At 38.7% G+C, this 23673-nt stretch overlaps 1 protein-coding gene across 3 annotated transcripts in view; it reads right to left on the minus strand.

Annotated features, from left to right (window-relative positions):
* LOC137199303 (dmX-like protein 1) overlaps positions 1–10787 on the minus strand; it is a 63607-nt gene extending 52820 nt beyond the window's left edge. For 2 of the 3 annotated variants that reach the window (XM_067613523.1, XM_067613505.1), the window contains exons 1-3: positions 10412–10787; positions 7039–7280; positions 3698–3823 (exon numbers count right to left, since the gene is read on the minus strand). In XM_067613523.1, coding sequence (XP_067469624.1) covers positions 3698–3823; positions 7039–7125 — 213 coding nt within the window. In that variant the 5' untranslated portion in view covers positions 7126–7280; positions 10412–10787. The remainder of the gene's footprint in view (positions 1–3697; positions 3824–7038; positions 7281–10411) is intronic. The other variant, XM_067613515.1, reaches the window with a different exon arrangement.
* Positions 10788–23673: the final 12886 nt, after the last annotated feature.

Here is a 23673-nt window from a genome sequence, read left to right on the forward strand (position 1 = left end):
CTTTTCCTTCATATATATTGTTAATAAAACCTCAACTGACATTTTGAGATCGTATTATGCTGGAAAAATACTTAAAATCAACATCTTTAGCTTGATTGTAATTAATCAGTGCTGTTTTTTAGAAGTTAATTTCATGTCATTGCTTTCTGGCAGAGGTTGCTCCCTGTGTCTCAGCATGCATTTGTTTTGAATACTAAAGACACATATGACCTGATCAAGGCCCTCGATAGCAAAAATAGGCAGAAAAGACATTAGAAATAGTGAGGCAATCTAACACAGAGTGCAAACTATATCATTATAAAAGTGGACCTGGTATTAAACTTCAGAATTAACCTTATTTGCAAAATAATGACGAAACTTTGCATTGCTTAATGACATTAAGCAATGCAAAGTTTGTGCTGAGTCCAAATTGTTGGTACACAGTAAATTAAAATGCAGTGCAGAGGCCAGTGCACATTACTGTTATTATAACAAATTACACAATTAATATAATGAGACTGGAAAACACGTTTCATAGCAATAGGTCATCAATGCTTACAACATCCATTTGATGTCTTAAAACACTTATAATATGAGCACAGGGGAGCTGTGCTCAACATCTCTGTGTTAACTAACAGCATTGCAAATATCACAATGTGGAGGGGAGCAGTGAAGTGGACCTGCTAAGCATACCAACTGAGCATGCTCAAACAGATACTAGACCATGCTGGAGGCATGTGAGGTTAGTTCTGGCCTAAATGAATTGGATTAAACATCACATGAGGGGAGTGGTAAAAGACTGGGTAAGCACATTTTTTTTTCATTTGAATTAAATCAGACTTGTCTTCTGCTTTTACAAGGCTACCACTATTCCCAATTAAAAAATAAACCCAGATTACAGTAACAGCCGGGCAATGAGGACTTCTGTCTTTAACAGAATCATCAATTAAACTGTCAAATTTATGCAGATGTAGCAAAACTGTCTGTCTCCCTTTATATTTCAGTGCAGGACTGTTACTTAGTAACTAGGAGAAATTGGGAATACTGTGACTGTAGTAGTAATACAGAATAGGTTGCTTTGGTTTCCATGTAAAAACCAGCAAACGCTAAAAGTATGAAAGAATGTCGCTTTGCTAATATTTGTGATTTAGAGTTTTTACTGAAAATGGATGTGATTTAGATAGAAATCCACCAAATTCTGAATTATTTTCCCTTGTAGTTATTAACACTGATACTAAGATATTAAAGAATTAAACTCAAGAAAAGCAACCATTAATGTGAACAACTCTGTTAAAGAAAGAATAAGCTGTGATAACATTTTTTTAATATGTTTTTTAGGGCATTTTTGTGCCTTTATTATAACGACAACTGAGAGGGTTGACAGGAAACGAATGGAGATCGAGATGGGGGTTGACATGCAACAAAAGGTCAGCTGCCGGAATCGAACCGCGGACGTTGTGGTTATGTGGCATGTGTCTTAACCAGCAGGCTACCGTGGCACGCGTAACCACATAAGTATTAATAAATACAGCCATACACAAACCAAAGCTTCATCTGGGGACCGCTTCTACTGTGGTCAGAATTCATCGGGTCAACACCAGGTTATGAATGTCAGCAACTGAAAAGGTCATATTATGCCAATTTCCCAGTTTAATAGGGCTCTGGGTATAACTAACCGGTAAATTGCGGTGGCCACCACTCAGGACAATGTTATCCAACCACTGGAGGTCTGTGCAATGACACATATGCTTCCTGACACCTGACACTCAGCGTTTTCTCCACGACTGTCTCTCCTCTGCTCTGCTTCGCTCCGCTCTGCTCGTGTGTGTGTGTGTGTGTGTGGAGGGGCTAAGCCCCGCCCCCGTTGAAACACAGAGAGCAGAGGAGAGGAGAGAAACTAGTGCAAACATACATGATAGCAAAACATGTGTGCATTTCTCAGTGCACTGGGCGTTTTGATACTCTCACAGTATTTATGTAGCACCTAGAGCTGCATTATAATCAAAATCAAAAAGAAATGGAAATCTCCCTTTCTACAATATGTCTCCTTTAATGGCTTAAAACTTACAATATGTGAAGAGAAATTTTACAATCTCACAGAAGTTTCACTTCACAGTTAATAAAAAACCCTACAGAGATTCAACACACTGAGTGCAGAGATTTAAGTCTGATCTTTGGCAGCTTTAGATGTTAAATTGCATGGCAGCATTCGAATGGGCAAAAGGTCCAAAACTGTGGAAGAAAGTTCAGCAACCTAAACCAGCCTGGGTTAGAGGGTCAACCAATTGTGTTTTTCACATCTCATTTTTTTAACTTCATGAATTTTGGACACATTAAATTAATACATTAAATTCAGTAAATTCAGCAAAACATCAAAACAGTGCTTAATCAAAATACACTGTAAAACTCTTCACTCTTGGTCCAAAATCATTTCTGCAACTGGGATTAACTCCAACACCGCCTTCCTTCATAAACTGTACCAGCAAACCAGTGAAGACAAAAAAAAAACCTGATCAATTTCCACATTTAAAATCAAAATAATTGGACTTTTGCTATAACAAGCAGGAATCGTACAGAGAAGCAATCCTCTCTTTGTCTCTGTGCTGAAAATGGACTAGAAAACACGCTGTGAGTTCAATAAGAAACACTACAAAGACTGCATGCAATAATTTTCTTTCACAAATCTGTCCCAGATGCAAATAACAAACACATCACACAAGATTTTTTTATACCCCAAAACCATTTGGGATATAAGATTATCAGTGACAATGTGCCTGCTCTATCACTGCTTGCTTCACTAGATGATTTTCCCCTCACTTGGGAGTCCATGACAGGAAGCTTAAGTTCATTAAAGAGCCTTTGATGGTGCAAACAAATGTCTTTCCTGAAAACATGAACTGCCAACACTTCATGAGAGGACAACATAGCTTCCCACTAATGTGCCTTCTGCAAAACAGTAACAGTTAAGTCTAAAAAGCACAATACACAACACAAATGACCTGGACATTTCAGCAAAATTTGGGTAAGATTAATTAGTTATGTACAATATTGCTGACACTGAACCGAACTTGCCTACCACATATTTATAAAAACAAACCAGCCCATGTTGTGAAGACATTAAAATAAAGTGAAGTAAAAGGAAAGAAAATCATGTGAATGATTCTCAGTGTTTTATTTTTCAACATTTAACAAGTTCTTGTTCCTCCATTTTTGCAGTTTGACCTCTCACAAAAGGGGATAGCATTAAGGGTTGAGGATGAACATGGTGCATTATAGTTGTATATCACTCATTTTGCATCGTTAACACATGGCAGAAACAATTTCTGTGGCAAATCATTTATCTGCAATTGACCCATACAGCCTTTAATTTAAAATGTCTGACACCTAATGAAGGATCCTTGGGCTCACGTAGATGAAAGTTGTTGAACAAACAATGTGTACTATTTAAGTGGATCCATGAAAAACCTTGTACTGTAATACACTGGTATAGAAGTTTTTACAAAGAAAAGGCTTAGTGCCAAGATAAGAGGAAATGACAGCAGAGGTACAGTTACTTGCCTAATGATTTAGTTTGAGTAACACTGGATTGGAGTGTTCCTGATGTTTCTATGTAATACATGGCAGAAGTAAAGAAAACTGTATTTTAACTCAGGGTCATTCCCAAGAGCACATCAGCCTGAGTGCCCGACATCACAGAGCAGCACTCCATTACTCTTACCTGTCCTCCCTGCAGCGAGCAGTCGACACAGCCAACCTGGATATTGCCATGTTTGGCCCCTGGGATGATCTGCAGTCGCTCAAAGTCACTGCCCAAAATCACCACATCACAACCAGACGCATAGGCCTATAAAAAGACAAGGAGAGCAGCAAGGAAGGAAGAGAGAGAGCAAGAGAGAGAGAGAGAGAGAGAGAGAGATGAAAATGACACTCAGATCAATCCAGAGAGAATTGCATGAAAGGTCACTTCAAGTGTACTTGTCCTGGAGCCAGTGTCACAGCATCAAACATGCCACCATACGACAGCTCTGGAGTACAAGAAGATAAGATTAGAATTCTCCCCTCAGAAGGGGATCTTCACGTGAGCTGTGATTCACTGTGACTATGCCTCCTTCACAAGAGGACAGGGGACATAAATAGTTCTCCTATTGATCCACTCTGTGAATAGCATGGAGAAAGTATCTCATATAGTTTTCAGATCACAGAGTGAAAAGGCAGCCAGAGGTGCTGCGCTGGTATTTCAGAAGTTTAACACAGTCTTAAAACCTAAACAAGGGGTTCCTGCAGTATAGGGAAGTGCTTTTTTTACTATTAAACATGATCTAAATTACACAGCAGTTAGCATCCCTAACACAATAACATAAGCTATCTTCTTAAGTTATTTTAAATTAGCATTCATAATGAAGCATTGGGTCAGGCTAACTCATGATATCATTGCTATTTTGCAGTGTTTTAGTGTCTAGTTCCTCTTCTTTTATATCATGGTGTAAACAATTTTAGCATCTTAATCCCCCCTGGGAATGAAGCCTCTACCATACTCTACCTAGTTAGTTATACTTAGAACTGAAACTTAGAGTGTCTGTCTCCACAGTGTAACATCTGTTGAGTGTTTGGTTATTTATTTGTGCTTTAAAACACAACCGCTGTGAAACAATCAGAAAATAACTTCTTGTTTGTCTTATTCACAGGCTTCTCGCTACCACTGCACCCTCTCCTCGCTTTACCACCGCCGCTCTCTCTATCTCTCTCTCATTCGCTTGCTGGTGCTCTCTGCTCGCTCTCTCTTTTTCTCACATCAGTCGTAGAACTGTTGATTCATACAATATTGAATCTAAACTGTCATATACTGTGAGTATATTGACTTAGCAGGTGGAGATACTATTCCTTGCTATCAGCAAGAACAGATGAATGAGCTCAAAGAAAATCATATCATCTATCTGCTATGCAGCTTTAAAGATGATGAACAGAAACACCTTGGGTCAATACATTACATTTGTATTACAATATCGATGATATTGCTGCATCCTCCACACTGTACCACACTTGATGAAAGTGTGTGCTCCTCAACAATACCATTCTTTAGAGTTGTTTGGCATTGAAACCAGAGTATACATGAGAAGAAGTTTTTTTTTGTTTTAGGAGAAAAGCTGACACCTTTGCCTTATGTCCAAGTTACTTTGCAAGATGGACCCAATACTTAAAATTGTGTACTACTGTACAAGTAATTATGTAAAAAATATACTGTCCTATGTTCTGCTGTCCTAATATAATGTCATGAACTCTCCATCTTAGAGTGTAACCAGACTGACATGGTTTCTGATAGGGTTGGCATGTTAGCTGACCTTTCATTTTATGTGACCGTTTGCAAAGCATTTTGGACTAAGAAAAACAAGAAGCTGTTAACACTTGGTTTTAACATGTGTTTCGGTGATCCAAACACAAGTGGACAGCCCAGACACGTCACTGTTCACACCTGTGTCCATCATGCGTCTCCAAGGTGTCCAGCTGACCACTTGTGTTCAAATTACGTTACTGCCTATGTCACTTCCGCTAGAAGGTCCACCGGCCCTGTGCAGTTATTATGTCAGTCTGTCACCAGACAAGCACCAGATTTGTTTCGCACAGGCTAGCTAAGCAAATAAAAAAGTTTCAAGAACTAATATACATGTACGGGCTATTCCAACTGTTGAGATTGGCAGAAAAAGTCACTTGGCATTGGTGTGCTGTCACCAAAACAACCATCATGTCCTGCATTTATGACGTATTTTCCTTTTACGTCCTTGTGTGTTTACACTACAAAAGATATGTGGTCAAATGCATCCCAGACCACCTCAGCAAGTGGTTTGAATGATTGGATCACAATGTGTCTTGGTGGTCGTTTACACTTGTATTAAGCACTGGCCACTTGTGATCCGATAACCCAAGACGCATTTTAAAACTAAGTGTAAACAGGGTCATTAATGGATCCTTTGTTGCACCTCAGTAAACTCAAGTTTGTTCCCCAAAACACAGATGACCAGAACTCCAAACTTAAGTTAAGCCGCGTTTCCACTTGGAACTTTAAAGTCCTTGTAGTTGGGTCCTGTTTGTGTTTCCACAGCATCTGAGGATCATGCAAATTAGACCCATCGGGAGTTTAAAAATGATGGCAGTATTAAGAGATGCAGTATAACACGAGGGAACAACAACGCAGATTTGTCTTGTTCTTTGTATTTACTGCTGCATGACTTGCAGAATGAATGAATGAAAAGGAGGAAGAAAAACTGAAACTAAGAGCATCTGTCTCCACACTGTAACATCTGTTGAGTGTTTGATGGTTATTTGTGCTTTAGAACATAACCGCCATAAAACAATCAGAAAACAACGTTTTATTTGTCTCATTCATGGGCTTCCCGCCGCTCTCTCTCTCTCTTTCAGGAAGCCAACAACAAAGCCTAACTTTAACACTAACAAACAAAATGTTCACCCTTTGTCCTAAATTGGTCCTAAATTAATACGAGAGTACTTTGTTTTTTATAAATGAAGCGGCACACAAGTTGAAGCAGCCATGCTGTGTGTGTTTGACCAATCAGTGATGGTGCAAACCACACCCCCAAAGTTCCTGTACTTTTGGAAAGAACTACCCGCCGAGCAGGGACTTTTTGGGGGAGTAAAACAATCTCTCTGGAACTCAATTTAGACCCTGGTCCCTCTGGTGGAAACACAGGTGAGGACCTCAAAAGGTTCTTAGTACCTGGAGAAGGTTTCTGCGGTTGAAATGCGGCTTTAGAGGCATAAGAATATTTCACATCAATGCCCAGTATCCAGCCAGGTTCTAATCAGGATCACCATCTTGACTTAGTTCTTCATCCATTGGATAACACTGAAATTTATAAAAGCTTTTCTTGGCATCAGTGTTGTTTCCATACCGTACCTCTGCTCTACCAAACACATTTACATTCAAAAACAACTTAATTACAAAAATATGTTCTTCTTTGTGTCAGATCAGTTTGACAAACGCCTCAGAATTGGAGCTCCCTAATAGCTGGTATGGAAATGTTTCCAGAGCTTGAAATATCTTACCGTGAATGGCACATTGTTGACGCTCCCTACAGAGAAACAATTGTCTCCAGGGTTGACAGCCCCTGTGAGAACCTGATGGAGATTCATGACTCTTGTTTATAGTCCCGGTGTGTGGTCCTCCCTTCTTCCTCCTTTCTCACAACACCTTCCCACTCCAGGTGAGAATCATGGGAAACCATGTGAAGGACGTGTTCATCTTCATCTGTAGCCTGTAATTTTACATCAGTGTCTCTACAGACAAGCTGTGAGGGAGAGAGGAAAGGAGAGATAAAACAGAAATATGTAAACAGAGAATGTTTTGGTTTAGTACCCATCAAGCCCAGAGTATAGTACTGACTTCCAGACAGGGATGCAGTGATTAACCGATTTCACCATTAACCACACTTTAAAACATCATGGTTTTTGTAACTGTAAAGGCTCAGCTACACTGAGTGTTTTGGTCTCACTCTCAAAAAAGGGACATTATGGTACATTATTTTTCTATGAACAACAATTGTACTGTGAGGAAAATTAAACAAAATTAGACAGTTGTGTTAAAAAAAAAAAGTCCATAGGTGCAACCAGTCTGGCAGACTTCAGGTGGAACCAAAACAAACCTGGTGTACCAGGTTAAAATGCTATGCTGCAACAAGTTCAGGTACAAAAAGTTACACATGCTGTCATGAGAGCGAGTCCCCTTATTTGTGTTTAAGGGGGACGACATTAGCTAAGGAGACGAGGAGTGTTCTGGCAATGGCTGAAGGACCCAACATGGAAGCGTTGCATCCACCAAAACGCCTAAAATTGCCAGTGTGGGATTATTTTGGAAACATAAAGAAAGGCTAGGAGCTTGTTCAAGAAGACGGATCTCCAATTTGTAAAACTTGCTGCTGAAGGATCCAAAAACTCAAACTTAATGCAACATCTGCAAGATCACCATCACCACCAAGGTAACACACTAAGTAATAACCAAGTTAAAAAATCATTACTTTAGTGGCAAGTTACTGAAACACTGAGCTGGAAGGGAATGAAATATGTGTCACTTACAATCAACAAAGTAGCGGTGAGTTAAATGTTGGGCTTTCAGTGCGATGTAAACAAATGGCAATAAAGCAGGAAAAACAGCATGTTATTCCCTCAAGGGCTTCAATGTAACTATTTACATCCTGTTTCTTCCTCCCATCTGCACTGAGTAAATGCTAGGATTGTAGGTATATACGTCAGGTGTAGAAGACTAACTTAACATTAGGATCTTGTAGACTTCCAGCACTACATCATGGGAACTAATTAATTGAATTCAGTGATTAATAACACCTGCATAAGATGTCCTCAATTTCTCTCTTTGATTTTTAGTAAGACTGAAAAAAAAAAAAAATTTTAATAACAAATTTAAAAAAAAGGTACGGGCGACTGACTGATGGATCACTGATGATAAAAACACTTCGGTTTATTACCTACATTAGTAATATTTTCCTCTGGGGGATTAATAGGGTTCATCTTAATCTTATATTAATAATAATAATTAAAAATACAATATTATAGATATTGCAATGTCCGATTGGACTGCAATCAAAGTTCATCTTGGCATGGATTATTTATTTTCATTTTTCTTATTCACTTTCAGTGTAAGACGACTTCTGATACTGCTACAGTTCAACCCACTGTTGCAGAATCCTTGATGAAGTGTGTGTCTTATGCTCCCTCTTCAAAATGACACATGCTCATGTGATTTTATCCATCCGTAGTATTGTGAAATAAATGAATGTATAATAATCATGAAACCGTGACTTCTCCTCAGACTAAAATCATACCATCAAAATCTATAATCGTTGCATCCCTACTTCCAAATGTTGACAGCAAACATTCAGCACTAGTGATGTTATCACTGAGGAACTAGATTAATTATTACTATTTCACCATATATATCAGCCTCACAATGGGACCCTGACACACAACAACATACTGGTATTGTTGTGAGAGGAACCACTACAGGTAAGCATTAAACCTATCTGGCATTTTGGTGTGAAAGCTCATTTGATCCAGGTGACCTGTCTCCTCATTTAAAATGCATGCCATTTTGTGTGTCAGCCCTTTTAGAGGTTATCATCAAACGTTCTTTCACTGCACCAGAAATGCAGTCAGCTTGATTATGAACAAACTACTAAGCATGCAAAGAAACGTAATGGCTGCCGGGGTGGGTAGAAACTAGAGAGGTCTGTTTAACTACAGTAAACAGAGAGTGTGACAGATAAGACGAGGTGAAGCTGTGCAAATCCAGTGTCACATCCGTTCTGTTGGGAAAAAATATTTGGAGCGGTGAGATTAGCTTCTGTACACTACACAGGTGGAAATGGGAGAATAATTCTCTGAGCATGACTGAAACAGTGTATTTGAGAAGGCAACAGTGTGACTGTCACAGCAATGGAGATGAAAAGTTAAGTCATTAGAGTGTTTAGGCGGATAGATCACAACTCTGACGCATATCACAGTGAATATAAACTTCTACAGAGGCTCTGAGTAGGGATTAAGTGATTGAGGTGGATGGAGAGTTAGTAGGTAACACCTCATAACAGACAATAAGAATAAGACTGTCTTTTAAGAAATGGCCCTGAAAGTACAGTTTCTGCATGCTAGCAACAGCAGGCTGAATAAGTATAAAAAGGCCACTAATGAAAAGGGTGCAGAGCAGGTGTCAGTGAGCAAAGTGGGTCACCTTACTGCAGGCTCGCACCTTACTCCATCACTGCAAGACCAGTTAATCCACTTTGTGGGTTCTACTTGTCTTTGTCACTTTACTTTGCTCCAGACACAATCGACGAAACTAACATGCACAGAACAAATGAGATCATATTACATGTCTAAAAGCTGTACTGATAAGATATATCCCACTCTTTGGGCGCAAACTGCATAACTTGCTGTTCAGACGATGTATTAGCAAGAAACAACAGTCAGATATGAAACTGTTATGTTAACGTTACATCGCAAAATAACATCTCTTCAGTAAGTGGGAAAACAGGCCATTGGGTGCCAAAGTTTGGCCTACAACATAAACACAGAGTGCAGCAGTAACGTTAGGCTATTTTATAACTGGAGAAAATGAGTTATGTGTCCTGTGCTGTGGCAACTCACGTGATAATGTTTCACACGCCAGCGCATTAAAACATCGCTAATGACAACACATCTGACTAACGTTGTGCCACCCGCTCAGATGAAAAGCATATTTAGTTGAGTTGCTCAGTTATTTTAAACATACACTTCATACATTATCTAAGTTACCTGTTTCGAGTCCTTGAATCATGACGGTAACTTAGCTGTCAAGTTAAGCTAGCCATCTTTGGATAAAAAAAATAAACACCGTAACACAACTGCTACATCAAGATATTTAGCGACTCACCTTGTGCTGCTACTTTGTGCTAAGTCCTGTTGATATATAGACAACAGTTACCCCGTTTTCAGATGCTGTCTTTGAGAAATTTAGCTCTCCAAGTAACGTTAAATGTTAGGTACTCGGTCTCCTCAGTTAGCTAGCGTTAGCGCGCACTAGCTTGTGAAGCTCTCTTTTTAGCGAGCTCTTGAGCTACAAAGCTAGCTGTAGAGCACCTACTGCACACATTTAGTGTCCGACAACCTCTGTTTGCCAGGACGATTATTTATTTAACTTTCAAATACTAACCATAAGAAGGAGCCAACCTCTCCCCAAGGTTAGCAAATAAAACGCTTCATAAGAGGAAGCTTTTCCTAATGTTGAAGATGTGTCATGATAATGACTGTTTCGCTGCAATGCATTATGGTCCTTGTAGTCGCGCTGTGAGTGCAAACCGACGTTTCAGTTGTTGTCAGACAGGACAACACGACCTGGCCGTTGTTGAGACACTCAGACTTTCCCAATAAATTGTGGTGTAATTACTTACATGTTGTAAGTTGTTTTTACATTATGTTGGACCTGCCTTGTTCAAATGAATCTTTAAAATGTTAATGTAGGCCAGGAAAATGTAAATTATAGTTTACTGAAGTCTACCAGTGTCCTCAAAATGTTTACAAAATTTCAACAACTTAATTTAATAGATTTCCAATAGAGCATGACCATACTGGATTTTTTATGCTAATATACCGATATTTGAGAGTGAAATGTGATTTTTCTCATAAACTCGTGACTAGAGATCTTTTAATTTTGTTTTTTAAGAACTATGACCTTACAACTGAAAAACAAACCCGCCATTACTCTTTGATCAACAAACTATGCAATGGAGACACTCTCTCTAAATTCCTTTAAACGTATTTGTTATGTTTGCAATGTATTATTACTTATTGGCCAGCATATACAGTACACAGATACATATATATGAGCAATAAGATAATATTGGCCAATATATAGACCTAGACTTTATGAGCCCTGCCAATTTATCTAACTACCTTTAACTTGCAACCACTTCCTGTTACTGAACCCTCCAGGTGTCTAGATGTGCTGCCAGCATGCTTGAAATGAGAACTGTGGAGATGTGGAAACTGACTGAGACATCTCACCCAGTGATGTCACACTGTACTGACGCACCTTGGTGTACACTTCTACATCACTGCAGTCATATGAGAGGTTAAACCACCAGCGGTAAGCAGTTTCTCTTTAACCATAACAACATCTCTTATAAATCATACAGCAAATATATCAATGTGTGTAGTATTTCACAGCAAACTATATATTCCATGATGATGTTTATCAGAGGCCTGCAGTAACAGAGCTACAGTGCTGTTTGTGCCATCGGGCACTGAAAACATCACTCTTTCATGTGCAATCATGACATACTGTTTGAATGTGCATACTTTGATCATCTGTTTGATTGTAGAAAAATATGTTTGCCTACTGCCTTATACTTGCAGTGTTCCTTATGGATTCTATCTAGGCAATTATATTTTGCTATAAATTATGAAGTCTTCATTTTTGTTGAGGGCCATAAAATGTTGGTCAATATCAGACAGAGGTTTATTTTCAATTCCCAATATTCTAGTGTTGATGAATTATATTCCACAGTTATTTACAGGGTTATGAATGTTGACCGAGCTCTAATCTTGTCAGAGAATATCTGTAAGCGGCAACATCATATCAGTTTTCCGTGACCGTGACATGAAGGATAGAGAGCAGGTGGGATGTGTTTGAAGTCCTTGCATCAAATCTGAATAACCACTGAGTGTCACTGTTGCTCAATGCACTGGATCCCAGTTTACTTTGACTAGTCTGAAGTGGTTTGACTGGACCGACATTCACACTCTTGTAATCTGTGCATATAGTAATTGATGCTTTTTGTTTGTTTGTCATCCCCTATTTACATCTTAGATATAAGCATGTATAGAGATTTTGCATTATTACTGTTTTGGTCACAAAAAACATGACAAATAGCTCTTATTAAATTATCTGAATGGTTGTCATTGTCTCACAAACATAATAAAACTCCCTCATTGCAAGATCACATTTAATAAACACAGAATGAATACAGCATGTACAATTTTATAGATATATTCTACATATAATCAGTTGCCAGCTTGCTTCTAAATATTTGCACTGTATTTCCACAAATTCTGCTCGAGCCTCACTGTAATGGGCGAAATTCTGTTAAATTGGGAGGTGAATAGGGGTTTAGGCTTCAAACCCAATTAAAGCATGTGGAGATAAATAGAACAGACATTCTCCATGAATAATTAAAATGGCTGACATGTCACTGACATTAGGGAACGTTGGCGACATTTATTGTCATGGCAGTTGGATGGCGGTGATGATGAAACTGTTGACTTCTTGTTGAGGAAGTAGGTCACAGCATTATTAAAGTGCTAAATGTGCACTAACTGTGTTAAATATTGCATTGCTTTTCATGTTTGACACACACGTGCACGACTACTGTCTCACCACTGGTAAAATTTATGTGCACTCGAAGTAAAAAAACTGACAATGCTCTTGCGCACAGGATTGTGCCACACACCCACACACACAAACTATCCATCCTGGTGTAATATTGTCATCCTATCTTGCTTTACTATCTCTGTTTTTCCACCAGTGAATTTGACTTTGAGCAACATTCACAGAAAAAAAAGAAAAGAAATAATCCTTTTCATTCTGGTGTATAAAGGATATTGCTGTTCAGTGTGATATTGAATTCTTTGAGAGCCTCATACTTGCTAGAAATACTAAGATGCAGACACCGCAAAAAAAAAAGAAAAAGAAAGAACTCACTCAAATGACACTGGAAATAACTGTGATAAAGTTCGGCTGAAGGTTTAGTTTCCATTTACAGTGAGCATCATGTATTTTTAGCCTAACTTGGTAAAATATCTGACCATCTCTGCACATGATCCAAGATATATTTGGCAGCATCCAACAAAACCTGCAAGATTGTTAAGCTGGAAAGGAAATGGGCAAAGTCAGCATAGTTTTTAAATAATAACAGTAAAAAATAGACTTTGAATCTACACAGTTCATGTCCAGTCCAAGTCAACTGTTGCTGAGTTTTAGTATGATGCACATTGTATTTGCCTTTATTGCCAGTATATTTGACATTAAACACTGATTCATATCTTTGATTTCTGCTGTCCAACAGCAATAGCAACACGAAACACTTTTAAAGGAAAACTGGGTGAAAAATAAGTAAAGCTGCTTCTTGATATTTGATGTTTTTTGATGATGATTTTTATATTTTCATATAATTTCAAGGGAGAGGAAATAACATAACGAAGAAAAATGAAAAATTGAAAGAATGGAATTATTACTATTATTATTATTATTCACATACTGTTGTAAACATGAGACACAAGAGGGCAGTATTGAAACATATAAAAAAATCAATGGTGGCGAGGCTGCTGTATCTGTCAAGGCGCTGCAATTTAACCTCACGGTCTGAACTCACACTTGGCTGCTGCATAATCCTATTGTTACATGTGAGGTAGGCTCTGCATTGCAAATGCAAAAAACAGGCTGGAGAGAAAATACCCCAAACCACTGGTCTGCTCTGCTCAGTTTTAACAATCATGTAGAATTTATTTTCAAATTACGCCAACATAAATCTTGATTATCAAGTTTGGGTCTCGCTCCAGATAACATGAGCTGAGCCCCAGCTGCTTTGGAAGGTTGAATCAATCCTTCCTTATGCATAATCCATGAGTTTTTATTTTTCCCTTGAAATGTGAGTTGTCTCTTTGAAGTGCTTTGTGGTATTATTATACTGTGGTTTGACGAGTAATAATGTTGATGTCTCGTATGAGCTGTAATTACTGGATCTGGAGGTAGGAGGGCAATGCCAAAATGGGCTTGATGTTTCACTGTGGTCATGCTTTGATGTCGCATGGGTTGGTGGGGGGGAGTGGGAGGGGGTGGGGGGTGGGGTTGAGGCTAGGCAGCTTTTTCCACAGGGGGAAAATACCCACGAGTTGCTGAACTTTGTCTGACAGACAGGGACATGTGTAACAAAACCATAATGAAGCATAATGGCAAATAAAACAACTGTTCTTTTCAAGAGACAAGCCGTTTAGCATTTGGCTTCAGTAATCACAAAATGATAAATAGTCTCATCTCAGGGTAATTATGTGTATCCTTTAAACACTCATCAGATGATAAGCTTTCATTTTGGTGAATATGTGTAAAACTGCACAGAGAGGGATAATAGGCTATATTTGCACTCAGTAAACCAAACCAGCTGCACTGCACTGCATGATAATATTGTTTTTGTTAGTGCCACCTCTGGCAGACTCTCTGTGTTTGTAATCCACCCTATCTTTCCCCTCTGTACTACAATTTCAACACTGTCCTTCATTTCTGCTTAATGTGGTGACCTGAGTGAAAGCGTCCTTGGCTGTGAGTGTTGTTGAGTCAACTGGAGGTGTGTTTATGTGTGTGTGTGTGTGTGTTTTTGGCTGTCAGCATGTGTGATGGCTTGCGTACATCAGTGCATGTATCCATCTGTGCGCGCGTGCACGTGGACATGTGTGCGTCATTGCATGAGGTGCCTGTGAGTGTATCTCCTGTGTGTTTGTGTTGCTCTTGAGCACAGCCTCATCCTGCAGAGGTGACTGTGAAACGATGGGAACAGACAATACCGTCGGAGGAAGAGGGGTTAGTGGGCAGGCGGCAGGATATCCCATCACATTAGAGCTGCTGCTGCGCCCACTTCCTTCAACTTTTCCCCAGCAGCCGGATCCAGGACGAGGTCAGCAGAGGTCAAGTAGGCTCCTCCCTCTGTCATTATCCTTCCATCACCTGCCGTCCTCTCTGTGCTGACAACAGAACTTTCTCCTCTCCCTTCGCCCTTTAGTCCTGACACCAGCTTTAGCTCTTTATGGCCCTCACCCTTTCCCTATTCTCACCATCTGACTCTGCCTTTATGATTTTCCCATCTTTTTCTCTCTCCATCTGTTCCCCAGTTCTCTATTCTTTCTCAGCCTTTTATTTGTCTCTTTTTGCTCTTTTGATTGCCCTGCATCCCTCTAAATTTCCCTCATTTTCTCTCACAGATATAGAGAACTCAGGGGTCCCTCTTTCTGACACCTTTTGTTGAGTCTGCAGCTGATCTCTAGATTGCGACAGAGATACTATGCACTCTGCTTTCAGAGACAGACTGGAGAATGAACCAAATTCTTTCAGGGGAGAATCACTGGTGAGTTTTTAGCAAGAGAGGAGAGGACTAGCTGTGTACTGTGAGTCTTAGAGCGCAGCCTAATGTGTGTCAAAAATACAGCTGAAATCTAGGGCAAGTGGTAATGCAATATAGATGTTATGTCATCATTAATATTTCATGATACACAACAATGTACTGTAACAGAATAATGTATGGGTATTGACTAAAGTGAGCAACAGAGGTGACGATTTGGTGTCTTCATATTCTGTGTCATTCAAATTTAAATGGAAATCTTTCAGCCATCTGAGCAAAACACGACAGCTGCCTCGAATCAGAGCAAACTTCATTCACTTAATTCACTTTTTAAACAGCACATGGTTCAACATTTTAACACGATGGTTCAATATTTCAGCAAGAGTTCTATCTTCATCCAACTATCCCACTCAAAACTCAATATTGGATCTTAATTATCTGATTTGAAATCTACAAGGTTGTGCGCATGTATTCTTTATAGAGCTCTCCTTGTTCCGAGCACCAAGACACTCATTGACTCACACGCATTTGAGCTACATTCGCCTAGATGTGTTTTGACTGTGTTTGAGCTCAGGTCTCTTCATCATCAGATTCTTTGCCATCATTCTTTGCCTGGCTGCCTCCTCCTGTCTGAGGATGTGGATTGAACTTGCTTAATGAGGAGACGATTTTTTTTAACATGATTTAAACAGAGATCACAGAGCAGACATCCAGAAGACGTCTCTCTCAAGCAACACACACCTGATAACATATCAGATACACAGTGTAGAGACGCTGTAGGTTAAAAAACACTTTCACAGGAAAGTATTGTTATTTTTGACATTAAATATCAGTCAAGTAATGAAGGAAATACTTTTTAGTCATGTGTATGATATATAATTTAGGTGAATATCATGCTATTTGTTAAGTACATTTCACTGTACCTGACCTCAAAACAAAAATCCCATCACGTTTAAACCACTAAACACTGTATTTTCTTCAACATCATTATCTGTTAATAGTAAAATGTGCAATCCAACATTTAGTGGCTATGGCAGATTGTTACGGCTGTTGAATATACCTGTAATAGGCTCTGGTTGGGCCATTATCCTCCATGATATCTGGTTATTATCCCTGTCTGATTTATGCTGCTTCTGTCAACCCTTACCCATGGTGACCTACATTCACTTTCATCTCACCCATCAATCATTTAGCAGTTCAAAGCCAAGGTCTGTCTGTGGAGGAACGCAAAGAGCTTGATCATAATGGCATTAATTCTCCAGTGACACCGTAAAAAAGTAGCCAATAGTATGTTTCTAAACGTGCTTTCACTGTACCACTGTGGATAAAACAGAATAAAAACTACAGTACATCAAGAGATAATTAACAGGAAGCAGATCATTTTGACAATTGCCTCCAACGTCCTCTGGAGTTATCCAACTGTTATCAAGGCCTGTAGTGAATGCAAATGTACTTTTTCAAGTTCAAAGTCCAAATGCAATTAAATCTTTTCCCTCCTATACTGTTACATGGACCCCCATTCATTCACCCCCAAATAACCACAGTACTGAGACAATTCAATGGAAACATCCCCTGCAGATGTCAAAGATAGTGTAACAGAGTGACTCAGTAGACAAGAATCATAACACAATATGTAGCTCATTGGCTTTTATAAAGCCAAAGTTATTTACACACTGCAAGGGGACAGACAAAAAGAGACAAAGACAGAGATAGACATGCAGACATAATGTGAGTGAGAAGGAAAGACAGAAAGATGCCCCGGACTGAAAAATAGATGAGCACTATGGGTGTGTAAGCGGTGGCTGGATGACTTATTCAGTAGGGACTGTGTGTACATGTCATTAAATCAGCTGCACCCACCCAGGTAGACTTAAACCTGGAGCTCAGGGAAAAGCTCCAGACATTGGGGTCAACTCAGGATCTAGATTTTGGATCTGGAGCAACAGCTGCGATGAAGATGGGAATGATAATATAAAATGTCAGGGGAACATCTGTTTCCACTTTGTATGCCACTGTAGTTCTTCCGATTGATACTGTACTCCGCAGCATCATTTCCTCATAAAATCGATTCCGCCCCACACTTGATATGCATTCATAAGTGCAACAAGTAAAGGTACACTGTACTTCCATGGTGTGTACATAAATACCGTGCTTGCTTACGTAGACAAGACCAAGGAGACAGAGGTAAGCTATGCTTCCTGCAAAGATATGGGATAGAATATAAAATTGGACAAACTTGTTGACCAAAACCCCCCAAACCCCAACATTTAATCATGCTGTTTCAATGTAGATACAATATTTTCACACTTTCAAATGATATATACCTTCCATGACTCCCTTGTAGGTGGAAAAATGAATTTTAATTCTCATTTTTCATTTTTCTAACTACTGGAACTGGTAGTCAAACTGGTATCACCTGAAATTGAGTCTTGACTGCCTGATAAAGTGTACAATGTCGCTTGGAAATAGATCAGGGTTATGGATGAAGTTCAGCCCAGGAGCTAGTTGGAATGGGGGCTTGCCTAGTCTATATAGGTGGCCAGGATCAGATGAGATGCAGCAAAGACCGGTCTGGCCTTGGACTAAGGTTTTTTTTTTTTTTTAATTTAGACTGGAGTTGAAATGTGCTGCAAACTGCAGCTCACTTGAGGCAAAAGCTAGCTTTCCACAGTTTGTCCAGCTTCAGGCTACGACTGGGCTGTCCTTGGTTGTGAGAAGAAAGCTTGTAGAAGCAAGGCCAAGAAAAGCCCATACGGACGAAACAATTAACAAGCAATTTACAAATCAACACCATCAGGATGGATGCAGTCATGAATAGGTAAGCTCTGACAGAAGTGAATGAATGAATAGGTAAAATATTAAGTAAACAAAACAAACAACAACATGGAAAAAATGTAGAAAAGAGAAAACTAGAGGTAATGTTTCTCAGGGAAATTTAACATATCTATATATCAAATCCAATACCAGGATATTATATATAATAATATATATGATATACATACAAACCACTTGTTATCACGCTATCAAAAGTTCTATACTTAGGTCACATGGTAACATCTTTAGTGAAGGAGGAAAAAGGTAGTAAGTGAACCTTGAGTTTCTAATATTTTACCACAGAAAAATAAAAATAAATCCTGAAATATTGCTGTTTGGTTATGTGATGACCGAGGTCTTCCCTTTCCACCTGACAGCTCCATTTGCAACTGACGTCAACAACCTTTTTCCAGCAGCATGACGTCCATTTGTGAGGTAGATGAGGGAAGAGGGCAGGACATAAGCTCATATGCACAAGCACTCAGCCCCCCCTCCCACCCAACACACACACACTGAGTCTCATCTGAGATTCAAAAGACTATGCTCTCTAACTGTCACTCCTAGTTACAGACCTATCATGCAGAAATGCTGACTTATTCATGGCTTTCATGCAAACCTGGATGCACAGTGGAAACTGAAGCTGGCTGGGGCGAGGCCCAGCAGGCTGGTGTTCGTGTGTGCATGTGTGTGCGCGTGTGTATGTGTGTGTAAGCATGGTCTGTCTTACAGTACTTGACTTACTGTACCTTACTTAGCCATGCCTTACATCATTTTACCATTACAGGTCACACAAACATACACACACACACACATACACACACACACAAAAACACACACACACACACACACACACACACACACAGAGTATATATATATATGCTGACGTAGATGTCTCTGGTTTACACTCGCAGCCAATCTCATCTCTAATAAGGCTTTTACGTTTTTGGCAACGGCTGACTATATGTTGATGACAGGATGTGAATACAGTTTTTGTGGGGACTAAGGGAGAATACATTATATCCCTGCATTATATCATCACATTTTCATATTACAGCATGTTCACTGATAGTAGCTTAGAACATGGTTTACAGATGGTTTCGTAATGCCTAGATAGTCAAATAAAGGACTCTTAAACCACTGGTAGTATAACAGCATAAACGCTAGCAGGTTAAACAATAATAAATGATTATACAACATTATAAAATTTGTGACATGAACATCCACACACTCACGGAGGGTTGCCTACTTGTTGCTGATACATGTCAATATTAAGAGGTAAAAACTGTGTTAAGTAGCAGATCTTTATGTAACAGTATGAAAGTTTAGCAGCAAGCAGTCATCTCTGAATACAAATCAGCTACGCAAAACCTTTTGGTAACAGCAGCGCTGCTTCAATGGTAGTGCTGATAGAGGGAAAAAAAAAAAGACTCAGTCGACTAGAATTTTCTTGGAGACCAATTAAAATGTTGTGAAAGTGTTGCTTGCCAGTTGGATGGTGCTAAAAAATGTGAGTGCTCTTGTGACACTGGGAGGATTTTATTTCCTGTAATACTTAATTATCATAACACAAAACCCCTCCAAACTCTCTCTGTGTGTATTATTACTATATGTATGTTTGTGTGTGTGGGTGAAGGATCTTTACAACATTGAATTCATAACTGGGGCATCTGAGTGTCACTTTCTACAGTGTTTCTTATGATACATTCCAAGCTCCACTAATCATTGTGGGTGCTGTATGCATGGATATGTGTGTTTCTGTGTTGAGATGTGTGTATATACACACATACTGTACATGCATATGAGTGCATGTTTGAGTGACATCTCCCTGAGATGACTGTCAGTCATCTAATGATCATTATTCAGTTGCTCAAGGGCAACACTATCTCAGTTTATTCTATTTTTTAAAAATATATTCCTGTCTTTATGCTGAAACTGACATTCTATCTTCCAGGATCAGATGAATATTGCTCTTGATTTTTAGGTGTTTGAAAGCTACTTCACTTGGAGCAGATGACACATCAGATGTACAGTGAACATAAACACACAAGCATGCATGCACGCACAAATGTACTCATGCAGATGGCATATATACAGAGGAATACAGAAATATATTCCTTAGTTTTGTGTACTTTTTACATATTTTAGTCAAGGACAAGACTTGTAACACAAGTATGGCACTATATAGACAGGATGTGGATGGTTTACATGTATTTCTGCTATATCTGTAATCTGACATCATGATTTTAGTTACCTTATAATGTAGCTAATGAAATTTTGATTTGGTTTGGTTAATATAATAGATCATTCCAAATTGAGATCCATGAACTAATTGTTAAAAAAAAAACCCATCCTGCTAAAATTATTAGCAGGAATTAAAAAAAAAACAGCTATGAATTCTAACTGAATAACTTCCAGACTTCAGTTATATATTAGTTCAATTTTCAGGTTAATTATTTGACAAACCTCAGCTAGAAACAGGCTCAAGGGCTCAAAGGTTTAGGAGTGAAAATATGAAATCATTTCCCTCTCAAGCCTAACATACAACTGAGACACCTAGGCCTCTGAGGAAAATATCAAACTATGAAACACAGTAGTGAACCCATGGTGCCTGTTTGTAAAATTATTTGTGCATATTTTCCTGGGCTCCACATTTTAAAAGCAAATGTTTCTCCTGAGGGAAAGCTGATTTGATTCTGTGTGTCAGTAAACTTTTAGTGGTGCTTATAAATTGCATATTACTCACTCAAAAGTACCTAATTTTGGAAAGTGTATTAATATGTCCAAAACCTTTAGATAGCAATTTCTCACAAACATCTATGGTATGGGATACTTTCACCCTTTAATGCAAGATCACCTTTGAATTCTGAGAAAAAGTGCTACCGTTTTTACAATTCTGTGTATCTCTGGACCTTACAAGTACATTTCAAGTATTAACACACTTACAGTATTCACAATAAGTACTTTATTAATTAACATTAATAATTAATAGAAACACCTGTCTATAATTCATAGTTATCTACAATGATAGCAGCAAGTAATTCCAATTGCTCTTGTTATCTTGTGATTGTACAGTAGTTGAGTGGATGTTTTTGTGCCAATACAGTGTTTGTGAATATTAGAGCTTAATTAATATCAGTAGTTTTACTGAAATATGACTAATTTTTCTCTTTGACATTATTTCATAGCGTACTTTGCAACATATTAAAACTCAGCAGATGGATTTCGTTAACTGTCCACCTGCCCAAATTCATCACAAACTGTTGATAAAATGGCCTGGCGCTATTCGCAGTGAACAGTCAGACATAGCATTTTTCAACCAAAACAATTAAGTTATAATTCCAAGAAAAGTAATAAGGTAATTCATAATCTGAGTAATAGTAACAGCACTTCTGCTTTAATAGAATATTTTGTTCCCTCTTCCTTTGCTGGAAGTGCTGCAGCCTCATTATACAGTGTACTGGACCTGCACACTGTTTCCGAGAACCCACAGTATCACTTTCAAGCCTGTAGCTGTTTACCAGTGTTAGGCTAGATCCTTATAATCCCCATTTTCCTGTCTGTTTTCAGCATGATCCACAAGTGAATATCAATTATGAGATGACAGACACAGCAGAATACAGCCTATGCTATGAATGCAGATGCAGCTGTCGGGCTCCCAGAAGTCACATATGGAAAGCTTTAGCAATCAGTAGTATGGTAGCCACAAATTCTTGACGTAACTATATGTTTACTCCTCTCCACTTTTCACCCTTTGGGGAAAATGATCATGCTGCAGTGCCCATTTAAGTACTAAGAGGAGAGGTACAAGACAGATTCAGTGATTGGCCTGCAGCAGCACAATGGCAGTTACCACTGTAAATGGTCTTTGTGCCTTTCAGCTGTCTGTATGATCCACAGGTGAGAAGCAGCCATTAGGACTCTGGCAGCAGCAGCAGTGGCAGTTTTAACAAATGATGCTCTTCCAGTGGTCCAGCTGTAAAACACAAAGCTCAGCAGGCTGCAAACAGGCATCCTATCACCTACATCATATAGTCATATAAAGGCACAACAAAACTCCTGTGACTCTGCAGGCTGAGACCTGAACCAGTCCTACAGACACACTGCAGGCTGTCTGTGGTTTTTTCATTTCTTAACCAGCATTTTCTAAACCTATTGATGTTTGATTAAGGTGATTATGAGTGTGTATATGTTTGAATTATGTCTCTTTAGGTATAAACATACATGCATATTCAATGATAAGATGAGTACTGCAGTCATGAAATACAACTAAATATGGTATTTACTCAAATATAAGTACAATTTTCATTACTTTATATGTGAATTTACACTTGTATACAACTTCATACATTTATTTGACAGCTGTAGCATACTTACTAATTTGCTGACTCTGATTTTACACACAAAACCTATGATCATATAAAATATAATGCAATTTACAGATTAAACTACCCAACAGTATGTTCAGTTGTTAAACTTCACTGCGACCAGCTTAGATATTTCTTACACGAGCGTCATTAACAGTGAAACCAAAACAATAAAATTACATGTATAACGGTATAAACAGCAAGACTCTGCATGATGTGTACTTTTACTTTTGATATATACAATTAGCTCATAATATGTCTGTACTTTTACTTAAAGAGCCCCTCGAGACATGTTTTAAGACATATAGGAACACTGCTTGGAACAATAATGTATGTCTGACATGGTTTTTCCACATAGATTTTCCACAAATAAGTATAATTACCACTTTAAAATCCTTAAAAAGAAATTCACTCCTTCTCCCTCATTAAAAATTACAGAATCTATTAATATGCAAAAATAAGATTAAGAATAAGAGTAAAGATTGAACCAGTGGTTCTCAAACCCTTTGGTTGTAGCCCCTTACAAAAAAAGCAGTTTACATTTGGGGCCCCTTGTCACTTTTCAGATGTTTATTGGTTATTAGCAGTTCCACCAAAGAGACATTTCCCCTCTAAACTTCTCAGATTTGAATTGTCATTTAAATAACAAAACAGTTTAAGACCCAAATAAGTACAATTATCCAATATTCCACATAAAAAATTACCGATGAGAGTTAAGTTAAAAAAGAGTCTAACCTTTGTGTAGCAGGACTTCTCTTTTTCCTTCTTTCCAACCCTGCTAATCATCTGACAACCCCACACATTTATCATGTGACCTTTGTGAGGTGGCCTGACCTTCAGGTTGGGAACCA

This window comes from Thunnus thynnus, chromosome 2 (assembly GCF_963924715.1).
Source record: "Thunnus thynnus chromosome 2, fThuThy2.1, whole genome shotgun sequence".
NCBI classification, from domain to species: Eukaryota; Metazoa; Chordata; class Actinopteri; order Scombriformes; family Scombridae; genus Thunnus; species Thunnus thynnus.